Raw genomic sequence first — 14,796 nt, forward strand, 5'->3', positions numbered from 1 at the left:
TGACAGCCATGTTCTAGCTTCAGGGCCTTTAGACTTACTATACCCTCACTTATCCCCATGGCTCATTCTCTCATCTCTTTCAAATCTTTGCCCAAATACCTTCTCAGGGAATGGATGAATGAATGATGTGAATAGGTGCCATCAGGAGGCATCAGAGCACTAGTGCCACATGCCCTTCTAACAGAAGTCAACACATAATTACCTTTCAACATTTATTGAACACCTATTACATATAAAACAGATGTGTATGATTGGCCGGTGTTAGTGAAGGGAAACGTTGAACTAATCTTGTTGCTTTAGAAGGTTCTTGAACATATTTAGCACATACTGGAGCAAACAGCTGACTTCTGTAGTCACTGAGAGAGCAGTATCTATTAACAAGCAAATATCTTGTCAGATAACCTAGGGCTTCCACCTTCTAGGCAATCAGGATCTACAAACGTAATCCTTCAATCCAGGCAGTAATGAAATCACTGCACGATTATAACACCTGGTTCTAGTCCCAGGTTGACTCTTAGCTTTGATGGGTGACTAAATTACTTCTCTTATTGGCTCAGTTCTTTTATTCTTATGATAAAATATCTAATCTCATCCATTGCCCAATTCAGGTTAAGGTAACAGGTTAGTATACACTCAGGTGTTACAACTGGCACATATATGTATGCATTGTGGAGTTTGAGAATACAAAGTCTTTTTTAAATGTAAGAATTTCTAAATTAGAGCTATTTAAAACTAGTCTTCAGGTTGTGGTAGACTTTAAAACTTTAATCTTTCCACTTTTAATCCTATTTTCACTAGCACCACTTCTGTGGTTGAACTCATAGCTTATTTTAGTTCACGCCTGCTAGTATTTGAGTCCACCCTAGCTCAAAACAAAGGAGAAACATGATCAGCCTGAGTTGTCAACCTGAGACATTAACATGTGTAGCTCACCTCAGAAATGCCTTTGAGGGTAAGACAGGCAGTCACAGATATTGACTCACATATATTAACAACCCTTCCAAAACTTCCAGGTAAGCCGAGGGAGAATCAGTAACTTGTTCAAGGTCATTCAAGCTAGAAAGTGCATACTGGCTTTTGTTCCCAACCCAGGTTCCAAAGCCGAGGTTCCTTTCAGGACATCATTGCTAAGAGGGAGATCCAAAGCGGAGTGGAAGGAGAATAAGCTATGGTTGGATACTTCTAAATGTGGTGGAGGGAACAAAGAGATCATAAAACCTATTTGGGGCGGCGTGTGAGGTGGGCCTTGAAGGATAAACCGGAGATTGGGCAGGCCGGTGTGGGGAAGAGCGAGGCGCTTTCAGCTAACGAAGTAATGAGAGCTGCTGGCCGATCTCCCAGTTCTTCGACTGGAGGAGTCGTTCTAGGTTGAAAAAATAACGTCCGGTGGGTCTTTTCTTCTCCCCCTACCCCAATCTTTTCCTTTGGGGCTTTTCAACGGTCACCGACTTCACCGTTAGGCATATATTATTTTTATAACTTGAAAAATCTCCATGTTTTAAAAAAGCGACCACTGAGTCCCTTGCACAGTGGGTGGAGATCCCACCAGACCCAGGCACACCCCCTCTCTCCCAGCTCCTTAGCCCGGCTGCCACCAGGGGAGTGTTTGTCCCCGGGGAAGGGCGCTCACCCCTGCGGTGGTTTTTGTCTGTGGGAGCCGGGGTCCGAGCAAGGGTTCTGGCAAGGGCGGTCCGGGCCTTGGCTCGCCAATCTGGCGGGGGCGGGGCGGCACGTGGGGCGGTGCCGCGGGCGCACCTGCCCGGCGCGGCTGGGCTCCCGGCGGCTGCGCGGACCGACGTCTTCCCTCCTCTATTTCCCCCTGCCTCCCGCCTCCCGCCTCCCGCCTCGCCGTGTGTTTACGTGGAGACGAAGATGGCGGCGACGGTGACGGCGTTGCCCGTGCGGCTGAGCACGGTCAGCCAGTGAGCTCGTAGACTGGTTCCACTTTGGGCGGAGGGAGCGCCAGGCCCGGCCCTACTCCCTGGGACCGCGGAGCTTGCGGTCCCACCTCTGTCGGAATCGACCTTTCCTTTTTACCCCCGACCTTCCCTGTGTTCCCCCAGCCTTTTCTGCAGAGGCCATGGAGGACGAAGAGAGACAGAAGAAACTGGAAGCCGGCAAAGCTAAGGTAAGAGAGCCGGAGGCTGCTGGGCCCGCGGTGGGAGGCGGTGGCTGGAAAGGGGTGGGAGAGGGCCTGGGAAGCGGAGATCGCAGTCCCGGTTCGCTGCCCGGGAGGGAGGTGCCGCAGGATCTGAATTTTCCCCTTGCCTTCTTCTTTCCTTCTTCCAATTAAAAAAGCCTGGTATTACTATCTAGCAGAGGATACTTCCGTGATGATTGGGTAGTGTGTCTCCTTTCTTGTGAATGCCCAAATTAAGTCCCCTCCTTTACTGTATTGCTATAAGCTGGTATTTATTGCTTCTAAATCTCCAGCCTTTCAGTTTTAGGGAGTTCCCTGGGTAGTGCAGGCATTGTGCTTTTCAGGGTGGGGATTTAGAGCTTTTCTTTATTTGGTGGGGGATTTGTACGCTGATCATCAGCTTAGCTTTCTTTGGTGGCACGCTGGCACTCTTGGATATGTGATTGGCCTGTGACAGCTGCGTTAGCAGTGGCTTGAGTGTGCCACAAGTGCCAGCTGTGAAGTTCTCGTTAGGGCTGTTTTTAGAAGCGTAGCTTTGTATACTTGTGTTTGGAGGTCTTTGTCACGGCATGCGCTTTTGTATTGTGTGGAATGTTAATGCAGTCTGTGAATGGAACTGCGGGAGACGAAAGGTTCCATATTATAAGCAACACCTATAGAATTCCTTCTTTAAATAATTGAATTGTTATCTATGTCTCTATGAGTCCCTATTTTATGTCTGTGTGAAAGAAAAAAACGTAAAACAATACAAGACTATGCACAGGTACTATTTACTGGGCTTCGTGAAAAATTTAATACAGTCAAGATATAAATAAAATAGCATATTTCTTTTAAAAATTACATATTCGAGTATATCTTCTAGCTGGCTTCAAAGGCCCCCTTCCTCCTTATGACAATGTTACTTTTATAGTTTATATTCTGTCTTATTAGAAATAATTGTTAGCAATCATACTTGGACCACAATTAAATTATAATATTAACTGTTTTTTCTGTCTTCCTCTCCTTTCCAACCTAAAAATAAAAGAAAGGGGATCCATGATTTCAGTAATCATTGAAGGGTCATACCATGGAGAGATGCCAAGTAGATGCTCAACACAAGTTTTTTAAATGAATATGCATATAAACCAGCTTCATATTTCTGAAATACATTTGGCTTTCCCATAAGTTTCTTCTAAGATCAAAGCTTAAGTGCTTTTATGTTACCAGGTAAATTATTACTTTAAAGTCTGTAAATGGAGGGAAGGGGGAATCATGACATCTTCAGAAGCCCAAAGTTGCTTACATTTCTGCAACCTGAGGGTCTGAGCAAGCTCTGAATCCAAGAAGGTGGAGGTAAAATGTGTTTCTTCTTTGAAAGCATAGATATTCTAATTAGACATTTTTGTTACTTCAGAATTTGGATTCCCTGCCCCCAGAAGCATCTTTCCTAAAGGTATATATAAAGCAGTCTTACAAAACATTGTTTACTTTGGGCCATACATATAATAATGGATTTATTTAAATTGATGTGGCCCCACCCCCAAAAATTCTGGTTTATTTGTATGTGTGTTTTGTCCTCCAAAACTCTGCGTATAGGTTAAAAATCTTTTTCTTTTAATAATCACTTTTATTGTAGAAGATTATCACCTCTAGAGTTGAGCCCAATTTTTCTAGTCAGAAATCTGTCAGATTTATAAGGCAAGATACGTTTGTTGGAACGTTAGCTGTGTAATGTAGAAACACTGGAAACAACAATCATAGAAAATATTAGAATAAATTGTTTTTTCAGCCATATCATGTAAGTTCGGTGGAATATTATACAGCCATTAAGATTATGAAGACTGATAGAATATGGAAAATAGATTGAAAACAGCATCATCAAAACTAGTGTGTATACATTATTTGTAGAAACTTGTGTGCTTTTAGATTAGGACTTAAAAACTTTGTATTGTAAAGTCATTTAGCAAACCTACATTGAACTCCTGTTTTATACCAAGAGTTGGAAATTTAGAGGTGGTGACAGTCTCTGTTCTCAGGTTGCTCACAGTTTAGTGGGAGAGACAGACATTGAGTAAGAACAATGAAAGAGAAGAACAGTAGGATTTTGGATGAATTTTTTCATTTGTAAAAGTGCGATAAATGTTGCTACCTTGTTTAGGACTACTTTACAAAAGAAGGTTCTTGATGTTAATGCCGCCAGGCATGGTGCCTACTACATAGTAGGTTCTCAATAAATATTTGCCTAATGAATGAATGAGCAGAATAACCATGAGTCGTTCATAGTACTACTTTACTAGCAAGTTATAATTTAGTAACAGTAATCCAGAATTCCCTTAATTGGAAATTGTTATAGCTGGCCTCAGAAATCACTTAAAATGATCATTCCCAAAACTTATTTAGAAACTTGGTTTTCTAAATGGCTTGTTTATTCATTGGACTTAAATATTGTATTTGATAATACAGTAGTTTTATGAATCACAACTTCTGCATTTTTTTCTTAGTGTTTGGTAAGCTAGTCATTGAAAAATTTCCTTTTTGTATCTAGACTTTATAAATGATTATTTTTATGACTTGAGTGCAGTATAGTATGCTTTATAAAATATTTTATAATAACCAAAATCTGCGATGGTAGAATAAATTCTGATATATGTAGCCACTAAAATAATACTAGGAAGACTTTGAGTTGGGAAAATGTCCACAAATAATGCCAGGTTAATAAAAATGTTACCATAAAAGATGTATGTACATATGTATATGTGAAGACACTTGAAAAAAATGCACTGAGATATAAATGATGGTTCTCTCTTGTGTGGTGGGTTATTGGCAATTTTGTTTTCTTTACACTTAGTATTTTCCAAATTGTCCACAATATATTTCTTTTAGGATTAGTAAAACATATTTAAATGCCATTTTTAAATACAGTAAAAGCTTATCAAATACAATATAAGGAAGAATTTGTTATATTGTAGTATGGTTATTACAGAGAATAAAAAAATGAGGCACAGAATAAACTAGGTTTCCAAAGGACCCTCAGTTTGGTGTAGTCCTGCAACCTTAGTTCTTATTGTTGCTTGTATTACATATTTGGGAGCCTATAGTAGACTTGCACAGACTCCCTTTCTGTTTTGTAGTTCTGTTTTCTTTGCTGTGTATTCTCATTGCCGTGGTCACAGTCATCTTGCCTTGCTCCATCTGATCTGCTTCTTCCCCTAATTTGCTATTTTAGATTTGCTGTGACTAGACAACCCAGTAAGTGAGTGTGATAGAATGGTTTATAAAAATCAAAATCAATGAAGCCCAGTTAGTGGGCTTTATGACAGTTCAGTTTTTCTACTACCTGTTGGTTTTTTTGGTTGCTCTTGGGTCCTCAGCTACTTCCTTGGTATTAATGTAGCAAGAAGCCGGACCCATGGAGATGTGAGACATTACTGCATTATTATGTAAATATTTTCACAGCTGGACTAACCCTATTTACCGGCTGCTAACAGGGATGGCACTACATAGGCTGTCCTTGTGTTAAACTACTTTAAGTGACTTCATTTTTTTTCCAAGTGAAATTATTTACACTGTTATATAAAGAAAGTATTGTAATGTTAGTGAACAAAATTAGAGGACAGTTGTGTATTTAATATTATTAATGTTAATTACTTCTGTAAATTCACATTGGGTATACTTGACATTCTATCATGTAGCAGAATACAGTAAAACCAAAGTTTTGCTATTCAGCATTGTATGTAATTGGCATTATTTGGTGAATAATTATTATTGCTATTTTTTTTTAATGTTTATTTTTGAGAGAGAGAGACAGTGCAAGCGGGAGAGGGGCAGTGCAAGCAGGAGAGGGAGACACAGAATCTGAAGCAGGCTCCAGGCTCTGAGCTGTCAGCACGGAGCCTGACGCAGGGCTTGAACTCACGAACCATGAGATCATGACCTGAGTCAAAGTCTGACCCTTAATCGACTAAGCTACCCAGGCACCCTCTTTTGGTGAATAATTATTAAAATTTTTGCCTCTTGCACTCAGTAAGTAGTAATTATATGATTTTTGTTTAATGAGCATTTTGAAGAGTAGTGCCAATTGTATGCAAAAAAGGACAGTGCTCTGTACAAGCTGTATATTAGGTTATTGACAGCTAGACTTTTCAGTTACTACTTCCACTCTGATAGACAAAGTTACTTATGGTGTAAAATTGTTCTCTGCATATTTCAGATACACTGCTCCACTACTAAGAAAGTTGCTCTTCATCCTTGTTTCTTTAAAATTTTTTCTTTCTCTCTTTCTTTCTTTCTTTCTTTCTTTCTTTCTTTCTTTCTTTCTTATTATCATTTACTGTAACAGTTCATTGTGACTTAAAAACTAATTCATGACCTTCAGGCTTTGTTGAAAAACAAAATATCATTTTTAGGTTACGAGCCTTAAGAGGGATAATAGGGAGAAAAGAATGAGTAGAATAAGCTTCTTAAAACGTATATTGAAGAAAGGTTTCTAAGGCAAATCCAAGAAATGTCAGGAATCAGATCAGATGAAAGATCCAACAAAGAGAGATTTAACAAGCAGGTCCCTCGTGTCAGTGAAACTGAAAGCTGAATGAGAACATGGAAGAGAGGAAGTGAAAAAGATAGGATATATCCAAGTGATTAGAATATCACTTGCCCAATAGACAAGATTGGACAGAAATTATTTTTACTAAACAAAAACTTTTAATACATAAAGGTTGTAGGAAGAGCTAAACAATGTCTGCAAAATATCTCTTATAGGCCTACTGATTTACTGAAATGTAAACAAATTTCTAGTATGGAACTAGAAAAAGTTCTCATGGTAAATTATTAAACATTAGATGATAAGGAGCATTATTTATATTTCTTTAAGACACCACTAAAATTGAAATTAGTCATTTCATTGGTTAGCATCTCTTCTAAAACTTTAATTTGGAAAAGCTTCAGAATTTTAAAAAGTTTATTTATAGAGGCTGTTTTGCATCTAGGGTCTATATGTGTGGGAATTTATCATACTGCTACTTGGCATACTAGAAAAGGCAGTAGGACTTTAGAGACATTTATTTGCTTATTTGTTCAGCTGACATTTTTGAACGCCTACAGTTGCGACTGTGGACTTTTACTTAGCAAGCATTATTTAAATTATCACGAATTGTGTACTTTATGATCTTTGAGAATAATCCTGTTGCAGGACATGAATCTCAACAGGTGTTGTGAAGAATAAGTGAGATAGTGATTGAGAACTTTTTGAGTTCTCATGCTAGATACAAAGAAGCTGTCTGTGATTTTTTAAAATTGAGATGAAATTCACATAACAAAAATTAACCATCCTAAAACAATTCAGTGGCATTTAGTAAGTACACAGTTTGTAACCACCAGTTCCATGTAGGTCCAAAACATTTTTATCATTCCACAATAAAACCTTGTACCCGTTAAGCTGAAACTCTCATTCCCTCCTTTTACCAGTCCTCAGCAACTACCAATCTGCTTTCTGTTTCTGTGTGTACCTATTCCAGATATTTCATATAAATGCACTCCTGTTTGACCCTTATCGTCTGGCTTTTTTCACTTGGTATAATATTTTCAAGGTTCATCTGTGTTGTAGTATGCATCAGTATCTCAGTTCCCTTTTATGGCTGACTATTCCATTTTATGTAGCATTTACTACATGTTGCTTATTCATCCATTGATGGGCATTTGAGTTGTTGCCACCATTTGGCTATTACAAATAGCACTGTGATGAGCATTCATATATAAGCATTTGAGTACCTGTTCTCATTTCTCTTGAGTATATACCTAGGAATGGAATTACTGGATCATAAATTAATTCTGTGTTCTTTTAAGGAATTGCCAAAGTGGTTTTCCAAGTCAGCTGTACCATTTTACATATCTGCCAGCAGTGTATGAGGGTTCTGATTTCTCCATATACTCACCAACGTTTGTTTTCTGTTTTGTTTTTTTAAATGTTTATTCTGAGGGAGAGAGAACATGGGTGGGGGAGAGGCAGAGAAAGAGAATCCCACACAGGCTCCCCAAGGTCAGCACAGAGCCTGATGTGAGACTCGATCTCTGGAACTGTGATATCATTACCTGAAATGAGCTGAAATCAAGAGTCAGACACCTAACCAACTAAGCCAGCCAGGCCTCCCTGTTCTCTATTTAATTATAGCCATTCTAGTGGTGGGAGGTGGTATCTCCTTTGTTTTGATTTGTGATTTTCTTCCTAGTGATTGAGGATGTTGAGCATCTTTTCATGTACTTTTTGGCCGTTTGTCTATCTTCTTTGGAGAAATGTCTATTCTAAAGTCCTTTGCTTATCTTTTAATTAAGTTGTTGCCAATTGTTATATAATATTATATTTGTATGCATTTTTTTCTGCGTACAGAGAATGAGAATACATGTGCTTGGGCAGACAGTAGAGGGGCAGAGAGAGACATACATTTCAGTAGGATCATCTTCCATCTTTTGCTTGTTTGTTTATTTATTTTGAGAGAGAAAGTATGAGTAGGGGAGGGACAGAGAGAGAAAGAGGGAGAATCCCAAGCAGGCTCCACACTGTCAGCTTGGAGCCCGATGTGGGGCTTGAACCCTTGAACCTTGAGATCATGACCTGAGCCAAAGTTGGATGCTTAATCTACTGGACACCTTGGTGTCCCCATCTTGCTTTTTTTTTTTTTTAAGCCCTTAAAAAATTTAAACTTAAAAAAGGTTTAAAGCAATTTAAACTGTTGCTTCCTTTGAATATTAGGTTCTTGGTGAGTTGATTAGAGCGTGATGCTAAAGTTTGATTTCTGTGTGGGCCAGTGAGTCATTCCATTCCCCGGCCAGCTGTTTTACAAGTGCATGCAATTGGTCCAAGGGTCACCTGTTGGGTTTTTGGCTTGATCGTTACCAATCCATTTTTACTGTGGGAACAAAGTAACCCAATCTTGTTTAGTAACAAAAGGGTCTGTCATTTTCATATGTGAACACACTTGATCTGTACCAGTATTTCACTAATATATTTCCCTTTTACTATTAGTGTTTTTGTGGTAGTAGTCATCAAAATATATTTAGGGTACTTAATGTGATCTTGTATGCTGCATAGAGTTTAGGTTGATTTGCACATGGGTTTGACTCCATTAATTGTTCCAGAAGTTTTTATATGTTATTTATTTATTTTTTGCCTAGGTTATTTATTTAAATCTATAGATTATTTTGTACCATGAGAAATTCCTTTATCCTTTTTGTTCATGAACAGTATAGTGTTTGTTTTAAGTTGACATCAGTGTTATGATTGTTATTGTGGTATATACTGTTCACTTAGATTTTTATGTGGTCTGAATGTTTTTCTGTCTTTTTTCCCCCTTTGAAAAGATCATTTCTTAAAGCCCCAAAGTTACTATGTCGACTAGTAAAAACTACACTAAACTTTAGTATTTAAAATCCTAATCTGTAAAAATTTGAATTTGGAAATTGTACTGATTGAATATGTTCTCTGATTTACAGTTCTCTGAAAAACAGGGTATAAAATCTAGAATCATTTTCCTTTTCTTTTTTTCCCCCCTTTTTTTGGATAGTGAACACACTACAAAATTCCTTGTTCACTAAGAATCATTTATTGTGGTCTTTGGGATTAAGCTGTATGTATTCCTCAGAAGTCTCACTTTTATTCAAGTTGATATTGCCTTATTGTTTTCCGAGGGAAGAAGATATAGTTAGGGACCAATCATAACTACAAATATTTGTTGTCCATATTATCAAGAATCAAATTTAACATATGAAAGTATGTGAAGGAGATGCAGGGGATTGCGATGGACTTAGGGCAGTGGTCCCATTTAATTAACACACCATTTATGGTCTGTTGACTGTGCATATGTATGTTGATTTCATAAGTCAAATAAATGAGTACATACTCTAAAGGACAAGGTATTAGAAAATGTGTAAAAACTGCAATATCTGCTGGAAGTTTATATATGAAATAATGGGTTTTGGCTAAAAATTATAGAAACTATTTTCTATTCATAGACAACTTAAGAATACTGGAAATATTTGTAGGTAAAGGATTTTACATTTTCCCAATTAATATTTAAATTTTAATTTGCGTAAATTCCTTTTGTAATGAAAATATTTCTCTAAGCCTTTTTACTCAGTGACTTCCCTTTAATAAGAGAGCTCACTTTTCCACTTCAACCAATAGCACTTATAAAGTTTGAAAAGAAGAGAATAATTCAGGATATATATATGTGTGTGTGTGTGTGTATGTGGGTTTTTTTAGTTGAGAAGAGCATATATTAAACTTTTTTTTTAAGTTTATTTTTTGAAAGAGACCGAGACAGTGTGAGTGGGGGAGGGGCAGAGAGAGAATCTCAAGCAGACTCTGCACTGTTAGAGGCAGGGCGAACGCGTGAAACTGTGAGGTCATGACCTGAGCCGAAACCAAGAGTCCAGCGCCTAACCGGCTGAGCCACCCAGTCGCCCCAAGAAGAATATATAATTTTAAAATTCGAAGGATAAAATCCAGTATAAGTCATTTTAATAGGCCTCAGGGTTTTAATCTTAGGACAGAAGAGTCTATATAAAGTATTTTTTCCTTTAGGATTTGAATTTAAACTTAAAAAATTTTTTTTAAGTTTATTTATTTTTGAGAGAGAGAGCACGCAACCAGGGGAGGAGTAGAGAGAAAGGGAAAGAGAATCCCAGCAGGCTCCATGCAGTCAGCACAGAGCCTGACTTGGGGGCTTGGTCCCATGAACTGTGAGATCATGACCTCAGCTGAAATCAAGAGTTGGAGGCCCAACCAACTGAGCCACCCAGGCACCCCAGAATTTAAACTTTTTCGATGCTCTACAGTTCTTTTGTATCTCATGTGCCATCATATTTATGAGGCCTAGTAGTTTATACCTATTCAGAAAGCATCAGTTGAAAACTAAGATCCTCTGAAGTATTCTGGGATTATTTTCCTATGTCCTGCAAACTCATAACCCAATCCTGTTTATTGTTTTTTATTTTTTATTCAAAATCTGTCTCATACTTAGCCTTTTTCTTCCCATTCTAACACCATTCAATCAGTACCCAGTAAAACCAGGCCCACTTTACCTCACTTCCCTGGCACTCTCCTTTACCTTTCAGATCCAAATAGTCACCATATTCTGCTGGTTTTACCTTCTAAATATTTCTTGTGTTATCCCCACTTCTGTTCTTCATTATCTCTCACTTGGACAATGGGAAGGTTGACAGTGGAAGAAAGAATATAAATTCAGTAATAATAATAGCTACTAATTATTGAGCACTAATGCTAGTAGACATTATGCTAAGGATTTTATATTTATTACCTCATTTAATACTTACAGCTGTTCTAAGAGCTGTGGATAATGTTGCTATTCCTATTTTACGGGTGGGAAAACTCAAGAGGTTAAGTCATTTGCACAAAGTCATAGTGGCAGAGCAAGGATTGAAACCCAGTCTGACCCAAGAAATTTTGTCCTTAACTTCAACCTTACATGTGCTTTTAAGTCTTTTTTTTTTAAATTTATTTATTTATTTTGAGAGAGAGAGAGAGAGAGAGAGAGAGAGAGAGAGGGAGGGAGGGAGGGAGGGAGGGAGAGAGCCAGCCATGCACCAGGGGAGAGGAGCAGGAGGAGCAGCAGAAAGGAGAGAGAATCTCTGTGCTGATTGCACAGAGCCTGATGTGGGCTTGATCTCACAAACCTGTGAGATCATGACCTGAGCTGAAATCAGTAGATGGGTACTTAACCGACTGAGCCACCCAGGTGTCCTGGTAATTGTTTGTTGTGAACGATAAGGAAGATGTTATCATCTGAATGTTTGTGTACCTCCCCAAATTCATATGTTGAGATCCTAACCCCTTTGTTGGTAGTATTAGGAAGCGGGGGGGGGGGGGGGGGGGCCTTTGGGAAGTGATTAGGTCATGAGGGCAGAGCTAAGAGGGCAGAGAGAATAGGAGAGTTTGAGTGAAATGGGTGTCTGAGAGGGGCACCTGAGTGGCTCAGTTGGGTAAGCCTCTGACTTGAGCTCAGGTCATGATCTTGCTGTCTGTGAGTTTGAGTCCCGCAAAGAGCTCTGTGCTGACAGTTCACAGCTGGGAGCCTGCTTCAGATTCTGTGTCTTCCCCTCTCTCTGCCCCTCCCCCACTCACGCTCTCTCAAAACTGAATAAACATTACAAAAAGAAAGAGATAGGGAATGTGGGCATGTTTGGAGGGAAAGAGCTATTTGAGTAAGATGAAGGTAAGTTTTGTTTTGGATATGTTGAGTTGGAGGTGCCTATTGGGCATCCTAGAGGAATGGTCCAGTGTAAAATTGAATGTGTCTGCAGCTTCAAGACAGAAGCCCATGCTAGAGATAAATATTTGGTTTGAAGATACTCGCTGGCACTCTGGGAATGAGCGGTTCACTCAGGAAGAAGACTAATGCAGACTGAGTTGAATCCTGTGAAAGCACCCATGTTTAAAAGGCAAGTGAAGAAGTATCTGCACAGGACACTGAGACACAAACTGTTCACAAAGCTAGGAGTTGATGATATCTGTGAAATGGAGAAGACAGAGTTTTAAGTAAGGAGGAGTAACTAGTCAAAAATAAGCAATCAAGTGTAATGGAGACTTGAAAAGTGACCTTTAACTTTAGCAGCAATTGGTCAGAAAGGGAAATGTAGAATTCAGATTGGGAAATGCAGAATTCAGATTGGGAAATGCATGGGAATCAGGTGGTATATGCTAACTAACTTTTCAATATATTTACTGTGAAAAGCAGTATAATTGTAGTCGTTATGAGCTTGGACTAGACCAGACCATCTGGGATCAAATTATGGCTCTGCCATTTTTTAGCTTTGTGAATTTAGGCAAGTTACTTAACTTCTCTGTGCCCCTGCTCCCATCTGGAAAGTGAGAATAAAGAATAGTACCAGCCTTGGGCTTCAGCTAATATATATAAAGCTCTTAGAGTATTGTCAAATTATGAAAAGTGTTTGAGAAGTATTTTAGCTATCATCATCCTCTTCATGTTGGAGCATGGAGGGTCAAGCTATATAGCAGAAAATTAGATTCAAGACATAGGCGGGGACCAGCTAATGAGACACCATACGTGTTATTTAAAATAGTGTGGATTTTATCCTAAAAGTAGCAAAAACTGTTAAAAGAATGTATAGGTAGTATGTTTAAGCTCTGAAGAGATTATTCCTTTCCAAAAACTATATCCCCTAGTCAGTTAGGTATGTTGCCACCAGGTGGCAGTTCTGTTATTGTTATACCGATGGAGCAGTAAAACCATTTTTTTAAAAAAATATAAAATATTGACTTGATTAACATAGCTAAATGTAAATGCCCTAATTCTAGTAGGGCTTTTTTATTCTCAAAAACCTGAGGTGTTATGTAAGTGAAGGAGAGAAAGTAGAGGGTTATTTTAAAGATAGATTTCAAAGGAAGGTAAATGAAGTATAGTTGGGCTTCATGGGAAACTGAAAAGGCATTTGGAACCAGTGCTGTTCTCTACATCATCTCTTATCTTTCACGGTATCTGATACTCCTTTTGCAAGTCAGCTTCCTTTGCCTGTGCACTAGTTTACACGTGACCAAAAATTATAGGATGAGTCATCAAGTCTTTCTATTTAATGAGGTTGTTTTTCACCATATACACTTTTAAAAAAGAGAAGGGGAGAGAACATTAAGGAGTGTAAGCATATTTCTTTATAGAATAAGTATCTAGCCTAGTGGTTCCCAAACTTTGCTGCACAACAGAAGCACCTGGGAAACTTCAAACAGTTTTGAGTCCTAGGTCACACTCCATCCCCAAATCAGAATATCTAGGCTGGGAGCCAGGACTCACTATTTTTTAAAGATCCTCACTATGCAGTAAAGTTTCAGTTCCAGAAGCATCGCCACTTTGTGTGATCTGCAACATTGAGTGATTATACATCATGTCCTCTCTCATAAGTCAGTTACTTTCCTTGGTGTGCAACTGAGGACGTAGGAGAACTGGCTGTGTTGGATACAGAGAAAAATATTTCAGTCTGCAATATTACTAGTAGGTTTATCATGTAAATTGTACTTTATGGTTAATTTCAGGGATATTTATAGATTTCTATGATTATCATATCATACACTGATTTTAGAATCCTTCATGTAAGATGCATCTTCCCTCTGTTACCTTTCTGGACATCTTTCTTACCTCCTTGTTCCCTAATTCCAGAAGAATAGAATAGACCTCCCTCTTTTCTCCTCAAACTAGAGTGTGAGGAGAGGCAGGAGTGTCACAGATGGTAGGAGCTATGAGCACTGGCTAATTTCTTCAGAAGGAAATTCTGCATACTTTAAAAATACCTAAATTAATTATGTTTCACCTACAAAAGAATAAATATAAAATGTATAGGTAAGATAAATTATTTAAAAAACTACTTTTATACTTACACATCACCCAGCTTAAGAAATATGTACATTCAAATACATTTGAAACTCTTCCCCCTCGTATAATCTAATCTCACCCCCGTCGCACCTCAGGTAACCACAATTCTGAATTTTATTGTTGCCTTGCTTTTCTCGATCGTTTATGTATACATAAACGATTTATTCATTCTGTTTTTTAAATTAATGGTATGTTGCAAGCAGTCTTTAGTGATTTGCTTTATGTTCAATGTTAACACAGAGAGTGTTCTTTCCTACATATGATATTCTATTATAGGAATTT

At 38.3% G+C, this 14,796-nt stretch overlaps 1 protein-coding gene across 5 annotated transcripts in view; it reads left to right on the plus strand.

Annotated features, from left to right (window-relative positions):
• The first annotated feature begins 1,853 nt into the window (after positions 1–1,853).
• Positions 1,854–14,796, plus strand: part of AKAP9 (A-kinase anchoring protein 9) — a 154,302-nt gene continuing 141,359 nt past the window's right edge. For all 5 annotated transcript variants that reach the window (XM_047830631.1, XM_047830647.1, XM_047830654.1 and 2 more), the window contains exon 1: positions 1,854–2,128. In XM_047830631.1, coding sequence (XP_047686587.1) covers positions 2,081–2,128 — 48 coding nt within the window. In that variant the 5' untranslated portion in view covers positions 1,854–2,080. The remainder of the gene's footprint in view (positions 2,129–14,796) is intronic.

Source organism: Prionailurus viverrinus, chromosome A2, assembly GCF_022837055.1.
Source record: "Prionailurus viverrinus isolate Anna chromosome A2, UM_Priviv_1.0, whole genome shotgun sequence".
NCBI lineage: Eukaryota > Metazoa > Chordata > Mammalia > Carnivora > Felidae > Prionailurus > Prionailurus viverrinus.